This window comes from Saccopteryx leptura, chromosome 3, assembly GCF_036850995.1.
Source record: "Saccopteryx leptura isolate mSacLep1 chromosome 3, mSacLep1_pri_phased_curated, whole genome shotgun sequence".
Classification (NCBI taxonomy): Eukaryota; Metazoa; Chordata; class Mammalia; order Chiroptera; family Emballonuridae; genus Saccopteryx; species Saccopteryx leptura.
In genome coordinates, this window is record NC_089505.1 from 97379078 (window position 1) to 97404798 (window position 25721).

The 25721-nt window shown below is 50.4% G+C and overlaps 2 protein-coding genes across 7 annotated transcripts in view; one reads left to right on the top strand and one right to left on the bottom strand.

Annotated features, from left to right (window-relative positions):
- PLA2G2C (phospholipase A2 group IIC) overlaps positions 1-5426 on the bottom strand; it is an 18418-nt gene extending 12992 nt beyond the window's left edge. For both annotated transcript variants that reach the window (XR_010750200.1, XM_066375285.1), the window contains exon 1: positions 5256-5426. Coding sequence is in view for 1 of the 2 variants with exons in the window: in XM_066375285.1 (XP_066231382.1) it covers positions 5256-5378 (123 nt within the window). In the remaining variant the exon portion in view is untranslated. The remainder of the gene's footprint in view (positions 1-5255) is intronic.
- UBXN10 (UBX domain protein 10) lies at positions 979-23787 on the top strand. Of its 5 annotated transcripts, none has more exons than XR_010750199.1 (3): positions 4942-5058; positions 9898-14237; positions 23757-23787. XR_010750199.1 is itself a non-coding variant. In XM_066375284.1 (2 exons), exon 2 carries the CDS (start codon positions 10011-10013, stop codon positions 10755-10757), a length of 747 nt encoding a protein of 248 aa, XP_066231381.1. In that variant the 5' UTR covers positions 979-1058; positions 9898-10010; the 3' UTR covers positions 10758-16455. The 5 variants fall into 5 exon arrangements, 3 of the variants coding, with proteins under 3 accessions (XP_066231381.1, XP_066231380.1, XP_066231378.1); XR_010750198.1 differs by lacking the exon at positions 23757-23787 and adding an exon at positions 14871-16455; XM_066375284.1 differs by lacking the exons at positions 4942-5058; positions 23757-23787 and adding an exon at positions 979-1058 and having other exon boundaries at positions 9898-16455.
- Positions 23788-25721: the final 1934 nt, after the last annotated feature.

The following is a 25721-nucleotide window of genomic DNA, read 5'->3' on the forward strand; positions in this document are numbered from 1 at the left end:
AGGTCAGTTGCTGTGTTTGATACGTTCTGCTTAAGAAGAGAGGGAAGGAGGCAATACATTTTTTAGAGTTTTCCAATAATGTGGAAGAAATAACAAAAGAACTGTAGTATCTCAAGAGGTTTCTTTTTCTTTCTTTCTTTTCTTTTTTTATTAAGTGAGAGGAGGGGACGCAGAGAGACAAACTACCACATGAGCTCTGACCGGAATCAACTTGGCAAGCCCCCTACCGAGCAATGCTCTGCCCATCTGGGGCCATTGCTCTGTTCTCAGCAACCGAGCTATTTTAGTGCCTAAAATGAGGCCGTGGAGCCATCCTCAGCACCTGGGGCCAACTTGCTCAAACCAATTGAGCCATAGTTGTGGGAGAATAAGAGAGAGAGAGAGAAAGAGAGAGAGAAGGGGTAGGGGGAGTGGTGGAGAAGCAGATGCTTCTCCTGTGTGCCCTGACCGGGAATTGAACCCAGGACTTCCACATGCTGGGCCAACTCTCTACCACTGAGCCAACCAGCCAGGGCCAATAAGTTTTATTATCCAGAAGCTTCTCTCTCTCCAGTCCCCTTAGGAAGCTGATCCATCAGGAGGCATGACTACCTGTGCCAGCCTCTTGGCCTCCCTACCAGAAATACACACCTGGTAACCTTCTGCCAGGCGGTTATCCATGATCCCAATCGACACGTTTAATGGGACCGAGGACAGGCAGAGTAGGATATTGAGAGTAGACTCCAAAATCTAGAGTACACTAGTTTGAAAGGAGGCCAAATGCTCTTTGGGAACAAGCTGCTAAGAAACTGAAGCTCCTGCCTTCAGCCCAGCCCTGGAAGAGGTCATTTAGACTTCAAGCTGGATGTCCTTGGAGAGGCGAGTACCAATTGGCAGCTTGCTGGGTTTCCAGTAGAAACACCAGCTGTGGAGTCAGCATCACCATCACCATGAACTTAATTCTCATTTGCCAAGCACCTATCATGAAGCAGGCATCGTGTGGGCAAAGTGGGGGGCTCAGACACAGGCTCAGAACCCCCTGGAGGAGATGTGCAATGCAGTACCCAAACGATATGATAGTGAGCATTAACCCTGATCAAGCAGCTATCACATGCCGGGCACTGTGCCAAGACTTACTTGTATTCTCTCCTTTCATCCTCACAACAGTCCTATTATTATCGTCTCCATTCTATAGATGTGGAAACTGCGGTCCAGAGAAGTTCAATCAGTTACCCACAGTTTTCGGCTAGCAAATGATGCAGTCAAGATTTGAACTTGACTCCAGAGGCCATGCCTGTAACACCTCTGATGGTGACATAAGTGGATACGAAGCAAGTGCCTTGTGGGAATGCCGGGTGGGCAGGGCTCCGGGGTACAGGGTGGGCTTTGGAGTCAGCGGACTGGGGTTTGAAAACTGCTCCACCACGCTTCCGCTGGGGGCCCTGGGGCTGCCATTTTCTCCTGCTGTCTCCATGGAGGAGAGTTGTGAGGATTAGAGGAGCTGACCTAGGGAGGATGCATGGTGCCATCTTGGTTGGGCATCATCTACTGGACCCAAAAAGCACATGAAGTTTGAGAAGAGAGAAGGTATTCTGGAAAAGCCTTCACAAAAGAGGTGACTTAAGATAGGCCTTGCAGGATCAGTGAATTCAGATTAACTTCGAGGAAGGGAGTAGGGTGGGGTAGGCATGGGCAAGGACCCTAGAGATGAAAATTCTGAGGGCCCATTGGGAAACAAGTTGACTGGAGCTCATAGAGAGAACTGGGGAGTAGAGGGAACCACGGCTAGGAAGGAGAGCAAGTCTGCGTGTGAGCTGGCAGGGCAGTAACCTCTGGCCATGATACCATGAACCCACTGTGCATGTGTGTGTTACAGGGTTCTTCCTTTGCAGAAACCGTCTTTTTTTTTTTTTTACAGGGACAGAAAGAGAGTCAGAGAGAGGGATAGATAGGGACAGACAGATAGGAATGGAGAGAGATGAGAAGCATCAATCATCAGTTTTTCGTTGTGACACCTTAGTTGTTCATTGATTGCTTTCCCATATGTGCCTTGACCGTGGGCTTTCAACAGACTGAGAAACCCCTTGCTCGAGCCGGCGACTTTGGGTCCAAGCTGGTGAGCTTTTGCTCAAACCATATGAGCCCACGCTCAAGCTGGCGACCTCGGGGTCTCAAACCTGGGTCCTCCGCATCCCAGTCCTACACTCTACCCACTGTGCCACCGCCTGCTCAGGCCAGACACCATCTTAAGATAGATGGGAGACAAAGGCAGCAGAGTCAGCTCTCTCATCAAAGAGCAGGTGGGCACAGCAATTGACAGGCCAGCAGTCTTCCTTCCCTCCAGCCTTCCTCATTCCATGCTGTGCATTACACGACAGCAAAAGGCCCCCATTGCTAAACATTAAACAGACCTTAGGCACAAGCACCATTCACTTGCCTGCCCGTGTAGAGAGACACACACTTGTGTGCGCACACACACAAAGGGGGAGAGAAGCCAATTTGATTTTCCAAAAGATTGCATAATTCTTAGGTGATATTAAAATAGCTGATGAAGAATCCACTTTAATCTTTTTCGGGTGGGCGTTGAAGGGCTGAAGAGCTTTGCTTAGATATTTCTGACAGAATCATTTACAGGAAATAAGCCATCAGCACAGAGTTGCAAACCCATCAGCTCCCCAAATCCCTACCTTCAGCACATTCTTGGGGCTTCAGCTGCCTCCCTGGGTGTCCCAGGTGGGTGAGGGGATGACCCTAGCAGGAGGCCTGCCTAGCCCAGGCCCTCAGCAGCAGCTCCCACAGATGGGGCGCTTCCTTTATGAGGTGGGCAGAAACACCACTGCTGAAATGACCGCCTCCTCTGCAGACCCCAAAGAACTTTCTGTTGGTGCCAATCACTGAGCATATAACCATGCCCTGACTGTGCCTGCTCTGCCATACCTGGTCCAAATGTATTGAAAATTATCTGATTTGTAAGTCTGTGGGTGTGCAATGTGTTTCCTCAGCCAAATGTGAACATCTTGAGGAGGGTTGGAGTCATGCTCATATTGTAATCCTGTTTCCATGTGTCTGGGATAGACAAGATAGCAAATATTTTTGCCATAATCCTAGGTTATGAACCCTAATTCTTTCCTCTGATAGCATGGTTTTTGAATGTCCATTAACATTATCTTCTTTTTTTTGTGTGTGTATTTTTCTGAAGCTGGAAACGGGGAGAGACAGTCAGACAGACTCCCGCATGCGCCCGACCGGGATCCACCCGGCACGCCCACCAGGGGCGATGCTCTGCCCACCAGGGGGTGATGCTCTGCCCCTCCGGGGCGTCGCTCTTTTGCGACCAGAGCCACTCTAGCGCCTGGGGCAGAGGCCAAGGAGCCATCCCCAGCGCCCGGGTCATCTTTGCTCCAATGGAGCCTTGGCTGCGGGAGGGGAAGAGAGAGACAGAGAGGAAAGGGGGGGGTGGAGAAGCAAATGGGTGCTCCTCCTGTGTGCCCTGGCCGGGAATCGAACCCGGGACTCCTGCACGCCAGGCCGACGCTCTACCACTGAGCCAACTGGCCAGGGCAACATTATCTTCTTTAATATTATAGTCACTAAATTATTCGTCTGCATATTCCAAGAGTCTAGAACAGATGCCTGGCAGATGATAGTCCGATTAGACTCCTTCTGAAGCTATCTTAAGTCCATCGTGGAAGAAATTACTTCACCCATTGAGTTGAGTTCTGCAGGGTAAGTGAGCATTAAGCAGAGGAAGGGGAGGAGGGGTTGGGGAGCTTAGAGAAGTGTCTTCTAGGCAGACGGGACAGCAGGAGCAAAGGCTGCTGGACTATGGTGTAGGTGCGTATTTGTGTGGCCTTGTGACAGAGAACGGACTTCAGGGCAGACATGGATCGGTAGTCAGTTTGGGGCAGAATCAAAGGGTGGGTCCCCTTGCACTAAAACAGGACAAAGCAAGGAAAGCAGGGAGACAAAAGGAGACACTTGTAGGTCTGATGGCAGAAAGCTGAGAACGTGTCCATACGATGGCTTCTATTTTCTCTTTGAAGAGAGAAGTGAGTTTACCTTCTGAGTGGGAAGAGGTGGGGGAGAGGTAGGAGGTTTCAGGAGAGAGAACACAATTTAAAAGAGCCACTGGGCAGAAAGGAGACAGAACTGAACTGGAGACAGTGGAAGGATTTCTCGGTAGGGTTGAGGGTTTAGTTGAGGTTGGAGAGACCACACGTCTCCAACAACGTAATGTGGCTGGTGAAGAATTCTTCAGTCCCTGGTTGTCAGTGGACCAGCTGGGGTTTTATCAAGTGGGAGGAACAGAGGGACAGCAGGCAGCGCAGGGAGGATTCTTGCAAGAAAATGGCTGAGGTGATGGACCAGCAAAGAACCAGGTTGATAGGCAGGGAGGAAGCAGAGAGGCAGTGGACAGGAGTCTGGAAGATGTTGGAGACAAATGTGGTAAAAGTGACTGGAGTTGCCTGAAGCATAAGAGGCAGTGGTCGGGAGGGTCAAAACAGCTGTAAATGTGGTTGAAAACAAGGTCCCAGATGGGCTGTGGCCAGGCAGTGGGAGGCTGATGAGGAAATGAAGAGGTCTTGGGGGGATGAAAGAGTGGCACTGAGGATGATAAAGGGGACGAGTGCTCCCCAAGGCAACAGATGCCCCAAAAGCAGCCACTCAGATTCTAGGGTCACCAGGAATCAGCCCAGCAGCTTCATCTAAAAACTGGGGCCGCTGACAGGGTCAGCGTCTGACCCAAGGGCATAACATGCACTTAAGGCAGGAGGACTGCGCCTCCCCCAGCCCCCAGGCCAGAGCTCCACGCTCTCTTCCCCAGGAGATGGGAAACCAGGAGGCAGGGAAGCAGGTAAGGCCAAGCCAGGTTCCAGGTGACCTACCCCTCCCTCCTCCTCACCCCACCCCCATACTCCACCCCGCCCCAGGCCCCCACCCCTCCTCACCGGGGTCAGACCCATTCCGGCCCCTGACCGGAAGCACGTGGCCCCCCACCAGCGCGGTTACCCGGGAGACCGGGGCTGTTTACCGGCAGGACAGGACAGGCGACTGCTGCAGATGGAGCAGAGAGGCGAGGTGAGCAGCGCAGCCCCCAATCCTGCTCACGCCCCCCAAGCCGGAAAGGGACCGGGAGAGGCCAGACGGGAGTCTCCGGGCACATCGCCGGGGCGGGGCAGGCCTCCCCAACTCGGGGCAAACCCTGGGAGACACGACAGGTGCCCTGAGAGTTATAGCTACTCCCCAGTGGCGAAGCCAGCCTGGTCAGAGCTCACCCTTGCCGGAATAGGACGACTCCAGGGCTTTGCGGAAACCGAGGGGCCTAGGAAACCGCTGGGCCATGCCCTCCTAGCTGGGCAGTAGAGACAGGACACAGACCCAGAGAGACTAAAGGACATCCCATCCGTGTCCGTCACGTGGAGAGACCAGAACCAGATCTGAGCCACCCCCAGACCAGTGTGCCCTTTCGTCCAAGTCAGCTCTCACTTTCTAGACGCTCTTTCTTGCCCCTCCCCCAAATCCCTCCTCCAGCTGCTTAAGCTTGTTGTTTCCTTCTGGAGCTGCCTGTCCTTGGAAATAATTGAGCTATCCCCCTCCACCTACCCATTCCCCTTGGAATCATTCCCAATTCCTTTTCCAAACCTTTGATCACTTGGTGGCTTGTGGTCCAATTTCTTCACTCCCCGTTTCAACGTGGCATTCTGTTTAGGACAATGTATTCTAATCATTAGCGGTCGGAGCTGGGAATGGTACCAAAGTTTTCTCCTCCTTGGGCCAACTACTGTCTCCTGTTGGTTCTTTTGAGCGCCTTCCTCCTGAAATCTGCACGGGGAGCGGTGGGGATTGGCAGGAGATACTATTAACTGATAAATATTTTTTAAAGACCAATTCAAATATATGCATCCTTACTACCGACCAACAGCTGGTGTGTGGGCAGTTATATTTTATTGCATTTACTGTAGATTTAGATTTGGGTCGTGCGTGAAATAGGATGGTCTGACCCTGTGGTGGGAGGTGGGCCCTAGGAAATCAGGAATATGGCCTTAGCTTCCCCTAGCAACTTTTCCTTGTTTCCAGTTGATTGGGCGGTTAACAAGCGCCTGCCCCGTGGCAGCTCCTTGGAAGCAGTTCTCCGTGTGTTTCCTGACTCTCGGCAGGCCTCTGGGGTGCAGCTTTCATGTTTAAGTAAACAGCCACTTGCCCGTTCAGCTGGCAGCTTGACGGATGCCTACGCCGAGATCTTGTCAAATCACTTTGTGGTTGTGTCTGCCAGGCCTAGAGGTGGCGAAATGAGCCAAGCAGGGATAATGATGGGTGCTGCAGAAGCCTTTCTAGACCGAAGCGGGTGGGCAGGGTTTGGGACCCAAGATGTGAATAGAGAGACACACAGTTGGCCCGGGTCCCCAAACCCCCATTTGCCCCACACCCCTCTCCGTGTTCTAGATGCTGGGGAGAGTTGGTGTGCCCGCCCTGTAACAGATGGTCCCTGCACTGGCGAAGAGGCAGCGGGTTATGAAAGCAGGTTCGATGGAATGGTTTTACCTGAAGGAGGTGTTAGACTCTAAATAACCATGAGTGGGCTCATAGGAATTAGTCATAACTGAGGTTTTTCTCTGAGCTAGCTCCCAGTCATGTTATCTTATGACCAGCGTGTCTTGAATATGACACCCCTCTGAACATGGATAATTATATAGTAGCAAAAGGTATAGAAAGTGCAGGCACATACTCAAGTTTTACTGTTAAAAATAATCCAGCAGAGAGCCTGGGAGAACATATGACTTTCCTCGTCAAAGTTGTTAAAGGAGAGGTTTCTAAGTTACCAAACTTACTGACAGTAAAACCTTCCCGAGGCATGTGTGGGAGTTGGAAGCCAAGTCTGTGATAATTCTGTGAAAACTGTGGCAAATTAATAGCCATTCTGCAAGGGGGGGAGGGTGGGCAGAGAGGGGGAGTCGGTGCGCGAGCTGAGCTTATCTTTGGCAGAACAGTTGGACGATTATGACCTCTCTGTACGATCCTGAGTTAGAGTGCAGAATTGCTTAATTTCAAGGGAAAGACTTTAGTACAAAACTGACGTGGGGAGGGGGGGGACAAAAAAACCCCACAGATTCTTCACAGTTGATCAGAAAGTAGATTAAATTAACAAGGAGATGGCCAGACTTTTGAGATGCCAAGGAGAAGGCTCCTGAACCCCCCAACCACCAGATTGGGTGCAAAAGACAAGTGAGAAATGGAAGAGGGGAGTGTGGGAAGACTTGGTCCGTAGTAGAATGGAGAAAGCATGCAGTTAGGAGAGAGAGGGCAGCTTTGTTCCAGACTTCCCACAAAAGTATTGAGCAGGACGTTTGGAAACGGCAGGGATGTTGTGTGTTGTTTGGTTGTGGTTTTCATGGTGAGGAAGAGGATAATCCCTAAAATTATGCAGTGATGGTAGTGCGCACAGGGTGGTAATGTTAGAGTGTGGAGCTAAGGGGCTTGGGTGACACTGTTCAGGATGGGTGATGCAGGTAGCTTGGAGTAATTGAATTTAAGGTCAGTATAAGATTAAAGTGTGAATTGAGAAAGGATTTATTAGGGAGCATTTAACTCATTATTTTTGAGGCCATTTCAATAGGCAGGAGCTCCCTGAAATCAGCCCCCTGGCACTTCTGTGCCATGGGCGGGGCAGGCATGCGCCCCATGACTCACCCAGCGGGGTAGAGTTGACTACACCCTGGGGAAGAGCTCTAAAGCAACAGGTAAGGCATTTGGACCTAAAATAATAAAAGCACCAAACAAACAAAAACACCAAAAGCAAATGCAAAATAACCCCTTACCATTTAATTAAGTCTTTACTATGTGCCAAACCTGGTGGTCACAGCGTTACCTATATTATCCCATATTGCTATCCTCTTGTTACAGATAAAGAGACTGCAGTTCAGAGGCAGTTAAATAATGTCTTCAGGGTCATACAGCGAGTTCCATAGATGAGGAAAGTGACCTACCAGAAAGATGGAGCAACTGCCCCGTGATCACAGAGCTGGCTCAAGACAGAGCCTGAAATAGAACCCAGGTCTTATGACTGCAGGGCCTGTCCTTTGCACCCAAACACGTTGCTTCGTAGGGACCATGAGGCACTGGAAAGTGACCAGAAGGTCTCTAGAGGGCTGCCCAGCCTGTGGGCACAGAGAGCAGCAGTCCAGAGCAGTCCAGGCTTCAGAGGGAGGCAGGGAACCCACGCCATTGCAGTGTCCTGGGAAGATGTCCCTGGGGGCTGGAGGAGGAGGTGGCTATAACAGTATTAGGGAAAGGGCCACCCAGATGGCCTGGAAGGAGGAAGAGACCTGATTCGGGCCAGCAGCACAGGGCAATGCTCACGCCTCCCACCATGCTTCAGAACACTGCTTCTGTGTGATTGTACGAGCACTCCTGAGTACCCGGGTGCCAGAGACAGGTGCGGAGACCCTCGAAGTATTTACAAGGCCGTTGGGAAGACAGAAACATAAACAGTAAGAGACAGAATGTGGTAAGTGCTGGGGGAGACGCTCAGCCTGGTCACCTGCACTCTGTTTCAGGCTCTGCCTCTGGCGGGCTATGTGACCAAAGGGAAGTCACTCTGCCTCTCTGGCTCACAGAATTAGCATGTGCCCAGGGTCTCCTTTGCAGTTGGTCCAGAACAGTGTTTCTTAGTAATGGCCCATGGGCCAACTTCAGCCCAGCACCACCTGTTTGTGTGACTTGTGAGCCAAGGATAGCTTTTATACTTTTAAATGGTTGGGGAAAATAATTAAAACAAGAATAATATTCTGTATCACATAAAAGCTATATGTAATTCCAGTTTGCGTCCACAAATGATGCTTTATTGGAACACAGCTGCACCCATTCACTTACATACTGTCCGAGACAGCTTTCAAGCCAAAAGGGTCGAATTGAGTACTTGTGACCAATTGGATGGCCCGCAAAGCTGAAAATACCATCTGGCCACTTACAGGAAAGGTTTGCTGATCCTCTATTCTAGACCCCGAGTACTCCCCTATAGGTTCTGGCCGATGGGTGGACCAACAGTGGAGCCTTTCTCCCCTCTCCCTCCACCCCTGGTGACAAAGGGCAGTTGAGAGACACTGCACAAAGTGATTAGTGCAGAGCCACCCAAGAAAGGTGGAATAAAAAGACAGTAGTAGGAAGAAGAATGAAGGAAAAGAAAGAAGAAAAGAATTGGAGGAAAAAGAGAGGTGTCTCTTGCATAGTGAATGTGCTGTCCCTGTTTGTCTAAACGGAGTGCAGAGAGAAGTCGTTGGTCTGCCCCTCAGCTCTTGTATGAAGTGGAGCCTGGCTTGCTGCTTGGTTACTTAGCAGGGCTATTTCTGCTCTGTTGAGCAAAAGCAGCTCCTGGTAACGGCGCTTTTCATAATCACCTATGGCTGCTCTGCACTATGGCAGGGCTGAGTGGCTGGAACTGAGATCATTGGCTCCCAAAGCTGAAAATATTGACAGAAAAAGTTAGCTGACTCTTGGTCCAGGTTGTCACATGGCTTGTTCCTTCTCATCATTCTGGTCTCTCAGCCTGAGGCCTCCCCTGTCCCCAATGAAGAATAAGAATCAATCCTCACTCTAGTCACTCTCTGACGCAATACTTTATTTTCTTCATTGCAGTTGTTACTCTTTGAAAATATCTATTTGCTTGTAGGCTTAATATAATACTTGTCCGAGCACTGTGAATATAATAATTTAAGTTGCAAGCATTTTGGTTCACGGTTATGTTCCAATACCTAGAATGAATGAATGAATGAATGAATGAATGAATGAATGAATTGCAGTTGGGGCCCCTCTCACTGTGGCCCTTTGGCTTATTCTGGTGTCTGGGGAGTGAATGGCTAGGATCCAGAAGTCCCAGGAAGTTTAATCCACGGCCCCTTCTCTTTTCTGCCATTTCCTTAGGGTCTTGAGAAGCAATTGCCACGGAAGCCCCTGTGAACATAGCCCCTCCTGAATGCAGCGCTGTTGCCAGCACAGCAGCCCACGGCTTCACCTGGCAGCCAGACACGCTGAGCATGCACGTAGTGAGGCCCAAGTCCGCCAAGGGGCGTACCCGGCCGAGTCTGCACAGACCCCAGGGCACGGGGGTGCGCTCTCACTGCACACTATCTCCTCCGCCTCCTGCCATTCCTTGCGAGTCACCAGGCAGCCAGAAGCCAGGAGCCTGTGCACCTAGATCTCCACAGCAGGGAGCTCCCAATAAGGTCCCTGAGCTGCTGCAGCAGGTGCCCATTGGGGCTTCTTCATCCCTCAATAAATACCCAGTCCTTCCTTCCATTGTCAGGAAGACCCTGGAGGAGGGGGCTGTGGAAACAGTAGCTAAAAAGGCCAGCTCACTGCAACTGAGCAGCATCCGGACTCTTTCCCAGGAGGAGATCCGCCCTGTGAAGACAGACAAAGAAGATTCCAGAGCTCCAGTTCACTCACCAGCAAGAAAACTCATTGTCCAAACCAGGAGACAGAGCTCGTCTCGGGCTGGAAAGCTGGAGGAACCATCAGATCAAGAGCCAAGGCTGCTGCTTGCTGTCCGATCACCATCAGGCCGGAGGTTCGTTCGCCATTTCCGGCCAACGGACAACTTACAGACCATCGTGGCCGTGGCTGAACACCGGAACAAGGCCACCTACCAGCACTGCAGCATTGAAACCATGGAGGTGCCCAGGCGACGTTTCTCTGATCTCAGCAAGTCTCTGCAGGAGTGCCGAATCCCTCATAAGTCGGTGCTGGGCATCTCACAGGAAGACGGGAAGGGGTGGCTCTGAGTCTGCAGCCGCCCAGCTGGGGTCCTGCGTCTCTGAGCGTGGAGCGTGCTCGGGTGCCATGACCGCCTGGGCACGTGGTTCCAAGTGCCACGTGCTCCTAGTGCAGCTGTGATTCTGGGGACTCGCGTCTTCACGGCATCTCCTTGGAAGCAGTGAAATTTGCACCTGCATCAAGTGCACTAAGAAGATTCTCTTCCAGTTGTTAAATTCTCTCTACCCCTGGAGTGAACTGGTTGGTTACCAGGGCTGTTCCTGGAATGGCTGTGACCTCCCCAGCATTTGGGGTCTTCCTAGAGCACCTGCTTGTCTTTACAATGAACACTCTCTCTCTCTTTCTCATGAAGCCAACGGTTTGCCTTTCTGTATTTGATGCGGGATTCGAGTCCGATAAATAGCCAGGGTTCAGAAAATGTCAAAACTAGCATTTGTAATTCTTGCAAGCATCTTTAAGAAACAAGCGGTGACCCCATCTGGGCCTCATCTGGGAAGGAGCCCCTCTGCCCGGCTCAGGTGGCTCAAGTTCCTTGGGGTTTTCTGGCTGGGCGAGGTGGCTGCCCAGGAGAGAACAGGTCTTTCCCTGGCACAGATCCCCCGCCCCCCGCATCGCCACGTCCAAAGCAGCCTGAGAGCTGGAAAGCCTGTCGCTTCCCCAGCCCCAGATTAGCCCATAGCTACTTTAACATAGAGACTGGCCAGATTTACAGCTTTTGCTAGTTACTTGCTGAGTGCAAAATTCTTCCAAAACTGAGAAGAGCCAGTGTAATCTCATTCCCTTTGCTTTTGTCAGTAATGGAATCTTTTGTAATTAGGTAAGCCTGCAAGTGCACGCAGGTTTTCCTGAAGGCCCCCTGGCTTACTTGGGTGTGAGTGAACCTTTCTGTCCCCCAGTTTCAGTGTCTGGCCTACCTCAAACACAGAGGCTCCAGGGGTGCCCCTGGTCTCTGATTTAGGATCCTCCACACGGGGAGTACCTGGGTTTGGTATAACATGCTGTGCCCGTGCTGAGAGATGTAGTGTCCAAGTGCCTGGCTGATCTGCATGAAGCACTTCTGACCGCCTTAGCCTGGAGCTGCATTGAAGACCACAGAGTCTTGTTTTCCAACTCTGAGTGGTGACATAAACAGTTTGCCAAAGTCCTCTTGTATTGCTAGTTTAGCAAGACTCCTACGTCTCATCTGGATCCCCTTTATGGCCAAATCGCTACTCAGAGTAGGGAAATGTGTCCCCCCCTCCCCCATACCTCCCCCAGCCATCATGGAGCCCGAGAACTGAAATGCACAGGGAAGGCAGGAGTCCTACAAGCATAGCATTGTTGCTGCCCCCACAATGAGTGCGTCCTGGGCATAGATAAGAAATGTGGCTGGAAACATGACTTCCAGCAAATCGATACTCAGCCACGGAGATGAGCACCACCATCACATCTACTGAAGAAGGCTCGCCCTGTCCTAACTGCATCCCACACCACCCAGATCAATCTAGAACAGGTGGCAAAATTCCTTAAGAAATTTTGGGTTTGGTCAGCAGCTTCTTTGACTACAAAGGTCGGCTGGGGCTTGCAGTGTCTTGGGCAGCCCATGCATCTGGCCAGGTCTCCCAGTTATGGGCCACAACAGAAGGGACAGTGGCTCAAGCCCAGCACTCACAGTACAGGAGTTCTACCTCCCACCCAGGACTCAAGGACATAACTCTGCCTTTGATCTAGCAGGCTGGGGGAAGAGCCTCCCACAAAATCACACCTACTCTGTGGCAAGAATAACATGCCACCCACCTGGGACTCAATAATTTCTCCAGGCAGGAAATCTTTAGAACACTTCAGTGAACTGGGGCACGCTCTAAGGAGTTAGAACCTTCTCCACTTAGGGGTTGGCTGCTGCTATTTAGCTTAGAATTTTGGGGTGGCGAAAAATATGGTGGAAGGCAGGAAGCGTAGAAACATTTTAGGATATATGAAGAAAGCTAGATTTGTCCCTGGCCGGTTGGCTCAGTGGTAGAGTGTCAGCCTGGCGTGCAGAAGTCCCGGGTTTGATTCCCGGACAGGGCACACAGGAGAAGTGCCCATCTGCTTCTCCACCCCTCCCCCTCTCCTTCCTCTCTGTCTCTCTCTTCCCGCCCGCAGCCGAGGCTCCACTGGAGCAAAGATGTCCCGGGCACTGGGGATGGCTCCTTGGCCTCTGCCCCAGGCGCTAGAGTGGCTCTGGTCGCAACAGAGCGACGCCCAGGAGGGGCAGAGCATCACCCCCTGGTGGGCAGAGCGTCGCCCCCTGGTGGGCATGCCGGGTGGATCCCGGTCGGTCGGGCGCATGCGGGAGTCTGTCTGACTGTCTCTCCCCGTTTCCGGCTTCAGAAAAATACAGGAAAAAAAAAAAGAAAGCTAGATTTGAACCAGCTTAATAAACTTCTGACAAAAGATGATGATTCTAACAATAAAACTAATACATGTGAAACTGAGTTGACAGAGAAGCACATCTTATGTCTTAGCCCAAGACTTTGGCTACCATGCTCCAGTGGACAGAGGGGTTAGTTAACTTGATCTTCAGTTTCCTCCTTGGCCAGGCTCTTGGCTGCGCTGTTAGCTCCAGGTCTTCTTTCTCATGCACCCCAGATGCCCGCCCCGCCCATAGCTCCTGCTGTCGGCTCCTGTCGTGGCATGGAACTTGTCTGTACAGAAAGAGTCTCCCGAATTTCTCCTGAAAATCATCCCACGTGCTCTCTCCTCTTAAGGTTGGTGAAAGAAGACTCTATCAGAATTTTAAGAGTTCTTGGTGGCTCTGCATGTGGCATCACCAATTAGGCACTCCTCTTGGTGGCCTTGGGGAGGTCGGCTTAACCCACTTTACAATCGCAGTCCTCAGTCATTCACTTCACCAACAGTCGTGGAGGGCCCACTCTGGGCCACGTTCGGTGCCGGGCATTGGCATCCTAGTGAGAAAACGAGGAACCGCCTTTGGACCCTCAGCTCAAACCCGGCTGAAGTTGGCCGCTGCAGCTTCATCCGCCAAGGACCCCAGAATGAGAAGCAGGCTGGATCGCCACTGTGTCTGCCTCCCACCCCATGGAAATGCAAAGGCAGCTCTTCGCCACGGTTTCTAGTGATGGCACTAGATGCTCATGAGGCATATGAACTCTGCCTAGGACAGGCTTCATGGCAAGAGCTTCCAGTATATCCCCTGAGAAAGTCCAATAGGTATATGAGTCCTGGCAGCAGAAGGAATAGCAGGAGACATAAGTGACTCATCATTTAGAATCCAAAACATTTTCACCAACAGATGGCAGGTGGTTTGAACACAACAGCCCTTGCCCTAAAAGTATCTGGGGACCCAGTCAACAGCCGTCAAGCCTGGCCAGTCCTGCCGAGGAGAAGACCTGTGAACATGACCGTGGGCCAGCAGGCACCCTGGAGCTCACACATAGAACATGGCAGGAAAGACCTCTTAGGCCTTGGAGCGGTATAGTGACAGATCGCCGTCATGCACGACAAAGGTAGGCGAACTACATTTGGCTTTTGATCGTGCTCTTTTCGGCCATTTTAAATGGGTTTTAACATCAAGTAAAGCCCTGTCTTGAGAGGCAAGAAAAGTTCCTCTTTACAGAATGTTTTTATTAAGGTCTTCCTAAGTTGAGATAAAAGGGTGCACAGTTTCCCGCGGGGTGGGGTAGGTTTTAGATAAGCCTTTTATATGATAAGAGGATGTACTTTTCTACCTTTTAACAGTATTGCAAAGGAAACCAGATTATTTTACTTGAGTGTTAGTTTGGAATTCATTCTGAGAGTTAAGCAGGAACATTAGATCTCTTAGTCCACTAAGGCAACACATCACAGTGCCGTTGAAAGCTTGCGAGCCTGTTTACCCTCGCCCTGAAACCAGAACAAGCCAACCCCTCCCCCCACACATAAGCAGGGGAGGTCAGAGGCCCCTGCGGAGAAGTCAGCAATCCAAGTGGAGCGGACCTTTGGTGACTCAACAACATACAGGACAGTCATTCACCTTATAAAAATAAAATTGGGTGTTTTATTTTGTGTCTCCACTGGGTGATGACATTTCCCTCTCCTGGTTAGGGCTGTTTCTACCAGCCCTTCTGACGCCCCTCTGTGTCCCCGCTACCTTCAAACAGCCCAGGAAGCAGCAGCACTCCTGAACAGTCGAGGTGGAAGAACAAATCTCTGGAGGGATTTTTGGACCCAGTGAAATCCTACCCCAGGTGGCTGAACAACTGAGGTGGCTACAATTAAGCAAGCCTCTTATTCTGATGGTCCTGCTGCTGCGCTGAGAGTGGTCAGTGTAGGGGTCAGAGTGGAAGATGGAAGACCAGCCACTTACTGTGCATTAACAGTAACTAGATGGTGGTGGCATGGGCTGGGGTGGTGGTAGTCACAAGATGTCACGAGAGGTGGTCAGATTCTGGACATACGATTTATCAAGGGGAAAAAATAGGTAAGATAGTTTGACAAGGTGGGATTTACTCAAGTGGACTTAGCTGACGATATCAGCAGGTTGGACTGTTTCTGCAAAAACAAACATGACAGCCACACACGACAAACACGGGGTGGGGTGGAGGGAGACACCTCCCAGCATCTCCCTTCATGTAGAGGAAATGTGTACTTGAGCTTGGACAGGGGTACAGAGAATCCCAAATCTATTCATTGTTTTAATGAAGAGATGTGACTAAAGAGGTCGCTATTTCACTTCCTGTGTAGGTTAAACAAAATCAATTACCAATTCTAGGGGTATGAATACTGCCCAAGATCACTTAAAAAGAAGGGCTTGTTCCAACAGAATCGCACATTGTTTCTATCGCCCCTTCCTCCCCTCCTCCCTGCCTCCCTTCTTTCCAGTCATTCAAGCCCAGCAGCTGACTTGGGATGCATTGTTTGGGGGTGGGGGGGAGGGGGAGGACAAACTAAAGCACCCTCCTTTGGCTCAATTAACAAAGCTCCTCGTTTCATAGATTTCATGCCCACCTGTTCTTTACAATGAGAACATCTGTGCAGTAGGGACATGGTCCTTTCTGTGACCAGCTGAGAACCACCTCTGACATCTGTCCTCTGACGGAGAGGCAGGGATCATGGGTCCACCCTTGTTGGGGTGTCACCGACAGGCAGCCTGGTCTGCTCTGGCCCCAGCCCTGTTAACAACAGTGGCCGGCCACCTGCGGGCGAAGCAAGGGAGCACAGCGGCATCGCTCAACCTCCCAACCGGAAATGCAGTCTGCAAACTGCCTACCGCCCTGGTCCGGCCCCACATCCAGCCCCGGGACTCTGCAGGGTCAATCCAGACCAGGCCTAACTGGCTCCAGACTCTGGGGAGGGTTGGTTAGCTTCCCAAACTCAGGCCTGGGCCTCAGCTCGCTCTTCTCCTTCTTAATGGAGTTCCCAGCAGGCCATGATCTTATTCACATCGTCTGTAACGAATCCATTCAACACATACACATCAAGCACCTATACGCCAGGCACATGTGAGGTCTATCAGTGAACAGAGCTGGCCAAAAATCCCTGCCTTTATGGGTTCCATTCTAATGGGGGAGAGAGACCAGAAACAACACACAAGGTAAGTGCTCTGGTGTGATAGAAAGGAACACACGCAACGGAAGAGACCAGCAGAGCAGGGTCGGGGATCTGGAGAGCACCGGCTGGCGCTGGTAGAGGCTGAGGTCTTCCGTGGGTGCTCAGGACAGACGTAACTGACGAGGGAACACGTGAGGGAAGAACCTGAAGCAGAGGAGAGAGCCTGCGGTGCGGACACAGGGTTGGGTGGGGTGGGGTGGAGTGGGGACACAGGTCCTGGCAGAGGGATGCGGAGTCCTAAGGCAGCTAGCCCGTTAGAGAGGCAGGCGGCCAGCGAGGCTGGAGCGGGGAGGGGCGAAGCTGTCAGAATTGGGGGGCGGGGCCTTTTAGGCACCAATGGGGAGCCACTGCGGGCTGCAGAGCAGAGGAGTTATACCTGACACACGTGTTCAAATCAGCACGCCAGTGGCTGTGCTGAGAATGGGCAAGGGGTGGGGGTGGGGGGAGACCAAGTAGCAGCTGCTCCTTCTCTGGTCCAAGTGAGCGATGGAGAGCAGAGCGGTGCCACAGGTGTCATGGAAACGGTCAGCCTCCGGGTATATAATCCATTTACTTAAAAAAAAATATTATAAAACAGTATTAAAGTAAATGCTAACCCACATTCGCCGTCACGGGTCATGTTTTCAGGCAGAAGAGGCTCACTCTTACAGGGTCCACTACACTCTCTCCTATAAACAAAACACATTCTTTTTTTAAAATGGGAAAATATAGAAAAGATTGAACAAGAGAATAAAAGTCGCCCATAAATAACCCTTTCAGTCAGAGATGACCGTTGTTAATAGTTTGGCATATGTTACTTCATTCTTAAAGATGAACTTAATTTTGCACATTACTTTTTTGCCATATATGTATATTTTTTAACACTTGCAATGTGAGCCAATGCAGGACTTTTATATTCTTCCAAATGTCTTCCTAATTATCTTAAGACTGGGTAGTAGTTCAATGTGTAGTTTATAACGATTTCTCTTTCCTGGCACATTAAATGTTCTGGGTGTTTTGCTATAGAAGTCAATGCTGAAATCTTCATTTATGCAGAGGTTGTTTTGGGGTTTATTTATGTATTTATTTATTTATGCATCTTTTGAATTATTCCTTTAGGACATATTTGCAGGGATAGGATATGTGGGCCAAATTATATAACACTTTATGCATTTTGATTTGCTTTTCAAAGAATTATGTAGCAAGCTCCTAACAGTTTCATTGCAGCATTTCCAGTTTTGAGGTTACTACCGTTTTTATCATTTTATTTTACTTTTATTGGTGGAAAACTGAAACTGAAAGGGTTTTTCCTCTTTTTCTACATGTCTTTGATTGCTATTAAATATTAATATTTTTACATGGCTTTTACAATATTTTCAATGTGAAAGTTAAAAACTCCAGTTGCAGTTTATTTGTTGTTATAACCTGAGACGCTGTTCCAGTTAAAGCCAAGGGAGGCGGGGACTGACGGTGGCCGAGAGGTACATTTCTGTGTCTTCACATTCCTGTTTGTTGATATGTGCATCACACTTGATGCAGCAATTACACTTTCCAAAATACATATATGTGTGTATTCATGAGCTGAATGGTATGCGTATTTGATCTTTATGAATTGTCTTATTTAAATATATAACATTTTATTGAGCCAACAAACTGAATAAGTATGTGCACCGGAAGTGGGGCATAAAGATGAATCCAGACAGGTCTTCACTTTCGAGGAATTTCCACTCTAGTGGGAAGAGGCATGTAAATAAAAAACACCATATGTGGTAAGTGTACACTTGTCTTTTATCTCATTTGACCATAGTCTGAAACTGACTGAGCACCAAAGTGGCAGAAAATATTCCTTATTGATTTCCAACAAACAGTCTCTGAAAGGTCTCTGAATGCTCCACTTCAGAGTCTGGTCAAAGCCATGAGCATTCAGTCTGAACACTTGGCTACTTACTCCTTTTAAGTAAATGGACTTGGGCTGCCAAGTCTTCTAATGCCTTTTAATTGGGGTTTAAGAAGAAGGTGGAGGAGGTATGGGAGGCAGATTGAGGCAAAGGCCGGTCTGGGAGCACAGGACATTGGGCCACTCTACACTGCCATTTATACTAGAAAGGGGCCATTGCGGGGACACTCCTAGGGCTCACTGAAATGCTCCTGAACTTGGTCCTGGCTCTGCGGGCTGTGCTGCACTGCTCAGATCATTCCCCTCTAGCCTGGGCCAGCCAAGGCATCTGGTACCAGGCCAGCCAAGGCATCTGGTACCAAGCAGCCTAGATTCCTCAGTCCCATCCTCCAGAAAGTCCAAGGTGTAAGCCATCTGCTCAAGAGAGAACACATCAACATACAGACTTGCAGTCAACCCCAAAGGCGGTCACTTCATTTTCAGACAGAGGGGGGGGGGAAGACCAGAGGGCAAAGGGGCTGGTGTGCTGCTGGCAGGCGAGGGGGAGGTGCAAGCGTTAGGGAAAACACAGCCCATCACCAACAAATGTTAGACTCAGCATAGCCAGAAATGCTTCCTAAACGGCTTTGAACTTTGAGACTGTGTCCAACAGGCAAAAATCGAATAATGGAGACCTCAGCATCCAAAAGGCTCTGAAGCTTTTGAAAAGAATCTCTGAGGTTGGAGCCTGGGAACCACCCTTTCAGGTCCCCCACCTCATCCCCCAGAAATACTAAGGGTCAGCCAGGCTCAGAACTGCTGGGCTGGGCTAGGTCATTTCAGGGTCCCTTCCAATACCCATGGTCTCTATAGTCTCTTCATCTCAGTCTCAACAGGGCAGACCAACAGCTGGACTTCCTCTTCACCAACCCCTGCTCTGCTGGTCAGGAATCGCCTGTGAGTTCCAGCTTCAGGCCCAGTCTCTCCGCTAACCACTTCTATCCCTGGGTTTCTCTAACTGATTAATTATTCCCTTAAGTTCCCAGAGAAGAAACACTCCTTTGTGGACAAGAAAGGGCACAGGATTTGACATCAAAAGTCTCATGTTCTGTGCCTGGGTGGGTCACGCTTTGCCTAAGCCTCAGTCTCCCCACCTGCAAATGAAAATGATTGCTTCCCAGGAGTGGCTGTGAAAATCCGATGAAGAATCAATGTTTCCTAAGGAAGTTTTGACAGCTGTAAAAATATACATACATGCTAACATTTATTTTAGGAAGCACCCATCTTATGTTGCTGTCATTTCTCTCTGCATTCGTCCCACAGACCTTTTACTGAGCATCTCTTTGTGCCACTGCCCACAGGGAGCTCCCTGCCCCACATAGGGAGGCGGATTGGTACACAGAAAATTCTAATATCACGAGATTAGCACAACTGTCTAAACAGTGCCTGGCACATTGTAGGCGCTCCCCTTGGTGTTTGTGGAATAAGTGAATACATTAAGGGAAATTACAGAATCACAGATCGAGGACGGGGGAAGATTCTGGAAGGTAACGCGGGAGGTGAGGCTCAGAGGGCTGGGTGGGAGGGAACCAGCGTGCAGCTGGCCTCTTTCACAGGCTGCCAGGCCCTTCAACACTGGCCTGTGACATGTTCATCCCTGTGTTCCCCCTGGGTGCCTAGCAACAGGCCCTGCACGTGGTAGGTGCCAACCTCCCCAGCATGAGACTGCAAAAGACTCTGCTTTCCAAACAAAACAAAGCAGCTACTCAGCATGGAAGCCATAAAACTAACTTAGGTCATTTGGGTCACCCAGACCCTTCAGCCAGTTCACAGTGACATGTTTCACATTGGTGCCACCTGCAGTGAGCATGGCATGGTTTTGAAAGTTCTCACAGTGCTCTGTGTGGAGCTGGCCAGCACAGATTAATCCAGCCCATCTGCTTCGGTCCTCATCCACATATTTCAGAGAAGGCTTCTATTTGATTTAATCATGATCATATATTTTTAGCAGCAAGGGACTGTGGAGACAGGTAGACTCCTGTTCTGCAAATATTTTACATTTTCACAAGAACAGAAGCCCTATCTTCAGGAAAGACAGCCACTATATAAGTAATCAAATAACCTAATGGCCCTTGCCTGGGTCCCTGTCCAGGACCCCATCTCTGAATGAAAACACGGTGACCTGGGCTTAAAGAATTGATCTGGAGGCAGAGCTATAACCCCGAGGCCACTGGACAGGGACATTTCAGGGGTCCCTGTATGGTCTCTGTCCTTGGATATAGCCAAGAAGAGAAATGAAGCTTTGGGACCAGGATGGTCTTGGGACACATTCCCTGTCTGAAGACAGAGGCTGGACAATCTCTCTGGATCCTTTCAATTCAATGAGTCCTCAGCTCTCCAGGGGCTGGGTCTTTATTACTCATAAATGAAGGTTTTGTTAAAAACAAGCACTACTGCCAAGCTGTATGCCTGCAAAATATTTAAATCTGAAGTTCAGGTTCAAGGATTTCCATAGAGCCCTGTGACATGGCCAGCTGTGCAGCCTGAATGGGACTGCATTCCCCCGGGACTGTAGTTCCTGGAGCCAGGTGATCAAGGGAGGCGCACAGCCAGCCTGACCCAGGTCCAGACCCTCCAGCGCTTGGACAACCAGCCTTCCCTGATTTAATGAAGAGCCTGTGCCCAAACCCATGCCATAACAGGAGAGGGTGGTTGTACGTGTGGGTGTGTGTGGAGGTTGCTATACAAGTCAGATGGCATTTTCTCTGGCTGAAGGAGATCACAAAACTAGAGGATGTTTAGTCCAAGATCCACACAGGCCCTGGCCAGTTGGCTCAGTGGCAGAGCGTCGGCCCAGCGTGTAGAAGTCCCAGGTTCGATTCCCGGCCAGGGCACACAGGAGAAGTGCCCATCTGCTTCACCCCCTCCCTGCTTTCCTTCCTCTCTATCTCTCTCTTCCCCTCCCACAGTCAAGGCTCCATTGGAGCAAAGTTGGCCCCAGGCACTGAGGATGTCTCTGTGGCCTCTGCCTCAGGTGCTAGAATGGCTCCAGTTGCAACAGAGCAATGCCCCAGATGGGCAGGGCATCGCCCCCTGGTGGGCATGCCGGGTGGATCCTGGTCGGGTATTTGCGGGAGTCTGTCTCTCTGCCTCCCCGCTTCTCACTTCAGAAAAATACAAAAAAGAAAAAAAGATCCACACAAAATGGCCTGCCAGCTGCACCAGCTCATCCATCTTCCTCTCCTCACCCCTCCTCCAACTACCGTTCATTAGGTGCCCCATTAACCTGCCTTTATGTTCCTTTGTTTTTTATTAGTACCTGAACTTTTTTTAATCTATGGATTTATTAGCCATTTTCCCAACAGGAAAAAGTTCACGAGAGCCGGGACCTTACTTGTCTGTACCCCTGGCATGTAGCGTCTGGCTGGTAAACATGTATTGAATACATGAATGAATGTTTCATGGCTCAAGAGCACACTGGTCCACAGGTTTTTGGCCTCTTGAAAATGGCAACCTAAAGGTACATGATCTAAGCAGAAGTGGAAGACACTTCCTGGCTACCTGGAAGTATCTTCTCTGAGCTAATGCCACCGACCTAACCTCAAGCAACTAGAGCTAGCAGGAGCCACACTGAGTCACTTAGGCTGCCAGGGAAAATGAGTTCTTTCTGCACGGTGAGGGGCGTTCTGAGCATGCGCCCTGGGGCCAGACCACTTGGGCTCAATCCTGGGCTTCTCACCCTGTAGCCAGGTCACCTTGGGCAAGTTGTTTAACCTCCGTGTGACTCAGTTTCCCGGAGTGGTTAGAGGAGAGTTAGTGTACTGAGCTTCCACAGCTGTGAGAATTAAATGAGGGAACATACATAAAGCGCTGAGAATTGAATGTGGCGCATGGTCACCACTCTCGTCAAAAACTCTGCAAGGAAAAAGGATGGAGTTGCCATGCATGTGCGCAAATGTCATCGTCGAGTCAGAAGGTCATTCCTGAGCAGGCGCCTGTGGAATGAAGAGAGCCCACCATGGGCTCTCTATCCTTTGCCAGCTTAACCCCACCCCAGCGGCTTGCTTCTCCCTCCTCCTCCCAAAGGGCTCCCTCTAGGGTCCCTCCCTTCATGCCCTAGGGTCACTGCCCAGCGCCACCTGGTGGACTCATAGAAGAGCTCTGCAGCCATTCACACGCCAGCCTACGCCCCAGTTATTAAATCCCGCAGACACATGAGCCAGTGACCGGAAGTGGTGGCGAAGGCCCCAACTCTTTGAATAGTGTGAAAACACAGACATGAGTTAAAACCTATGAAATCTCTCACTATGAAGTGTCCGTGGGTAGAACTTTTCTCTAAGCAATGGAAAGAAGAGGAAAAGGGGCTGGATTGGCCCAAGGCCTCCGACCCTTGGCCTGTGCCCCTCTCTGGGCCACAGTTGGAAACTTCCTTTCTCAGCGGTCTATGGAATCCAGGGTGAATTTCTAGATGGGGTGAGGAAGGGACAAGGAGAACGGCTTACCTCCATTTATCCACGAGGCAGCGGGGAGTCAGGGAGAGTGGCTTTGCCCGACAGACCAGTGTCCCTAATGCTGATGCCCTGCTCAGGGACTAGGGGGTGGATCCAGCTGCCATTTGATAACAAGGGCTCAAAGGGGTCCATAGACTCTGTGTGAGGGGCACCAGCGTCCCATCTGTGTAAGAAAACCCTGCGAATCATTGAAATACCTCCCCCCACCCCCAGTTGATACCCGGCTAGAGTTCAGAGAACGTGTTGATTCCAGGTCCCAGTGTCTCTCCATGTTGTTATCACAAAATGACGAGATGATGGGACAGCATTTATCATCTCCTAATCATCAATCACGCGATGTTCATGTTTAGGACAATGTCTGGCATGCATGTTCACACTGTGTGTCCTGAGGGGGCTGACATGCGGAGTCTGGGACAAGTCTGGAAGGGTATCTGCGGAGGCCAGGCTAGCCGGTCAGCAATAGCCATGCGCACCGGTGACCATGGGGGCAGGGCTAGCTCTGGAATAACAGGAACCACATTTTCTTCACCAGGCAAAAGAGTCCTGCTCTCAAAGATGATCCTCTGCTTGGGAAAGTCAGGAAAGGCCATGTGGAAGGATTGCCCTGCAGCTAAGTCTGGAATGATGAAATAGGAGTTGGCCAGGCAGAGAAAGGGGAGGGGCATGTGCAGAAGTTTGAGTCAGGGAAGGGCCCGCCCTGCCAGGAATGTAGCGCACTGGCTGGAGTGTGTCCTTCTGGGAGAGTATTAGGGGGGTGATTGTAAAGAGCCCTGCGGGCCACACTAAGGATGGTGGACTTGACCCTGTTGACAAAGGGGAGCCAGCAGAGATGTTAAAACAGGTGTGTCATGACCCGAATTAGAAGCTAGCTCGAGGGAGACCTCTTGTTAGCTGTATGAAGCATAGATGAGGGCGAGATAGACTGGAAGCAGGGAGATCAGTTTGGAGGGCTGAGCTAAGGCCGTCGCAGCATAAAGTGTGGCAAGCCACTGGGCAATTAGTAAAGGTTTTTTATCAAGGACAGCCTGGAAATTTTGCATTTACTACCACACTATTTTATCACAACCCAGATTGCCAACACAGATGGAAAGAGGGCTGGCGCTGCAGCAGAACCTGACCCTGACCAGCAGCCCCCCAACATGCAGGCTGGGCTTTCTCCAATGCCATCACTCCAGCCAGACTGGCCTGTGACGAGAACCCTGGGAACAGCCGCACCTTCTACGGTGGCCATGGGCAACAGTGCTCCCTGACCTCGGCCCCTATCTCCCCATTCACGAAAAGGGACACATCCCCTCACGATGAGATCATGAATAACACAAGCAGCAAATACCTAAACACTTGCTGTGTGCCAGGCATCGAAGCACAATCTTTCTGGGGATTCTCTCTTTTAACATCCCAACAACCCTGGGGTAAGCCCTGGAAGAGTAATCAAGAGCCACAATGACAAAAGGGCCCTTGAAGAGAAGGGAGAAACAGTACAGAATCCGCTGAACCCTGACATCCTAAACTAGCTACTCTCTGGTAACAAGGAATACATCCTTGAGAGAAATCTCTTTCTCTCCACCTCCCTCACCCCTCCACATCTCACCAGAAAGCAGGGGGTTTAATCGGAGGCTTCTGATAAATGTCCTTGGTCTATCAAAATGTCTGCTAAATATTTAGCACATTTTTCTTTTTCTTTTTTTTTTTTTTAAAGTTCCTCATTAAGTGATGGGTGGCTTTTCATTTCCAGCCAACCTAGGAAATGGCTCTCACATGTAATGAGGTGGTCGGCGGCTGTGACAGCATGCTCATTAGTTACACCTCTCAGTTCCTGGTTTAAAAAAGACATTAAACTCCTACAGGTGCACGATGAGTTCCTTCATCCCTAACGTTTACCCCTCTGTAACGAGGCCCCGGAGAATGTCTGGGAAGCTGTTTCGTGCCAGGCATTTACTGCCTGGGACAATATTTGGGGGACCAGCATGAGCTACAGCAAGTCTAACTGGTTGGGGAGGAGCCCAGGCAAGATTCTACTGGTATTAGTTTAGAAGACAACGTGGCTGGTAATGTTAACTAAGAGCCGGGATTCTCGAGAACTGCTTTTGCAAACTTTCTCATGCTGTCATTTTAAGAAATGCAGCGTGACTAGCTGTCAGCAGATGTTTTTCATGGGAGGAGGCTGATGTTGTGGAGTTGAGATCGACAGTTCTTCGTTCTAAGAAAAGACCAGCAGAAAGTCCAAATGTCGCGAGGGGCCTGTGCCAGACGGCTTCCCACACAGGGCCTGAGGAAGGGAGGACCTTGGGGTGTGGTCAACACTTCCCCATCATTCCGAGGCCAAGGTGTGTCAGGGAGGAAAACAGCCCGGGAACAAAGCTGCACCGGAGTGGGAACCACAGAGCAGGGCCCCGGAGCCCTCGGTAAACACGTGGCATCCCTGGGAAGCCGTGGATGTTTAGTACAGGCAGTTTCCTCTCTGGTCTTGTTGAAGTAGAGTCGAGAACTTCCTAGAAAAATGCCCATCAGAGTTCTGAGGCTCTGGCCTCTGAGGGAAAGTGGTACCCAGTGGGTTACGCTCCCCCTACCAAGCAATAAGTCAGGACCGGCCTCCATGAGTTACTGGTAAAACTGAAGGAGTCCCTAGAATAAGGTTGACAAGGGGTACCAGAGACCACTGCACTGTCTGACCCAGGGCCTTGGAAGACACCTCAGGGGGCAGGACTCCAGGCCTTGGCGCTGGGAGACCGTCCTCCAGGCTCCAGATAAACACACACCCAGAGCCTTTTTGAGCCTCGGTTTCCTTCTCTATCAAGATATTAGCACCTGGCCTTATTATTTTCCAAAACTGTTCTGAGGAACCAAAAGGAGAATAAATTCAGATGCACGTTATATATCCTTTGTAAATGCCTATGACCATGACAGGTTAGGAGGACTAACCACAGTGGCTCTTACAGACCTGAGCCACAGATCAGAGCCCTGAAGGGCTCGTGGAGATCAGTTTTATACCCGACCCGACCTGAACCCCAGAGTCTCCCGTTTCTGCTCGATCAAAT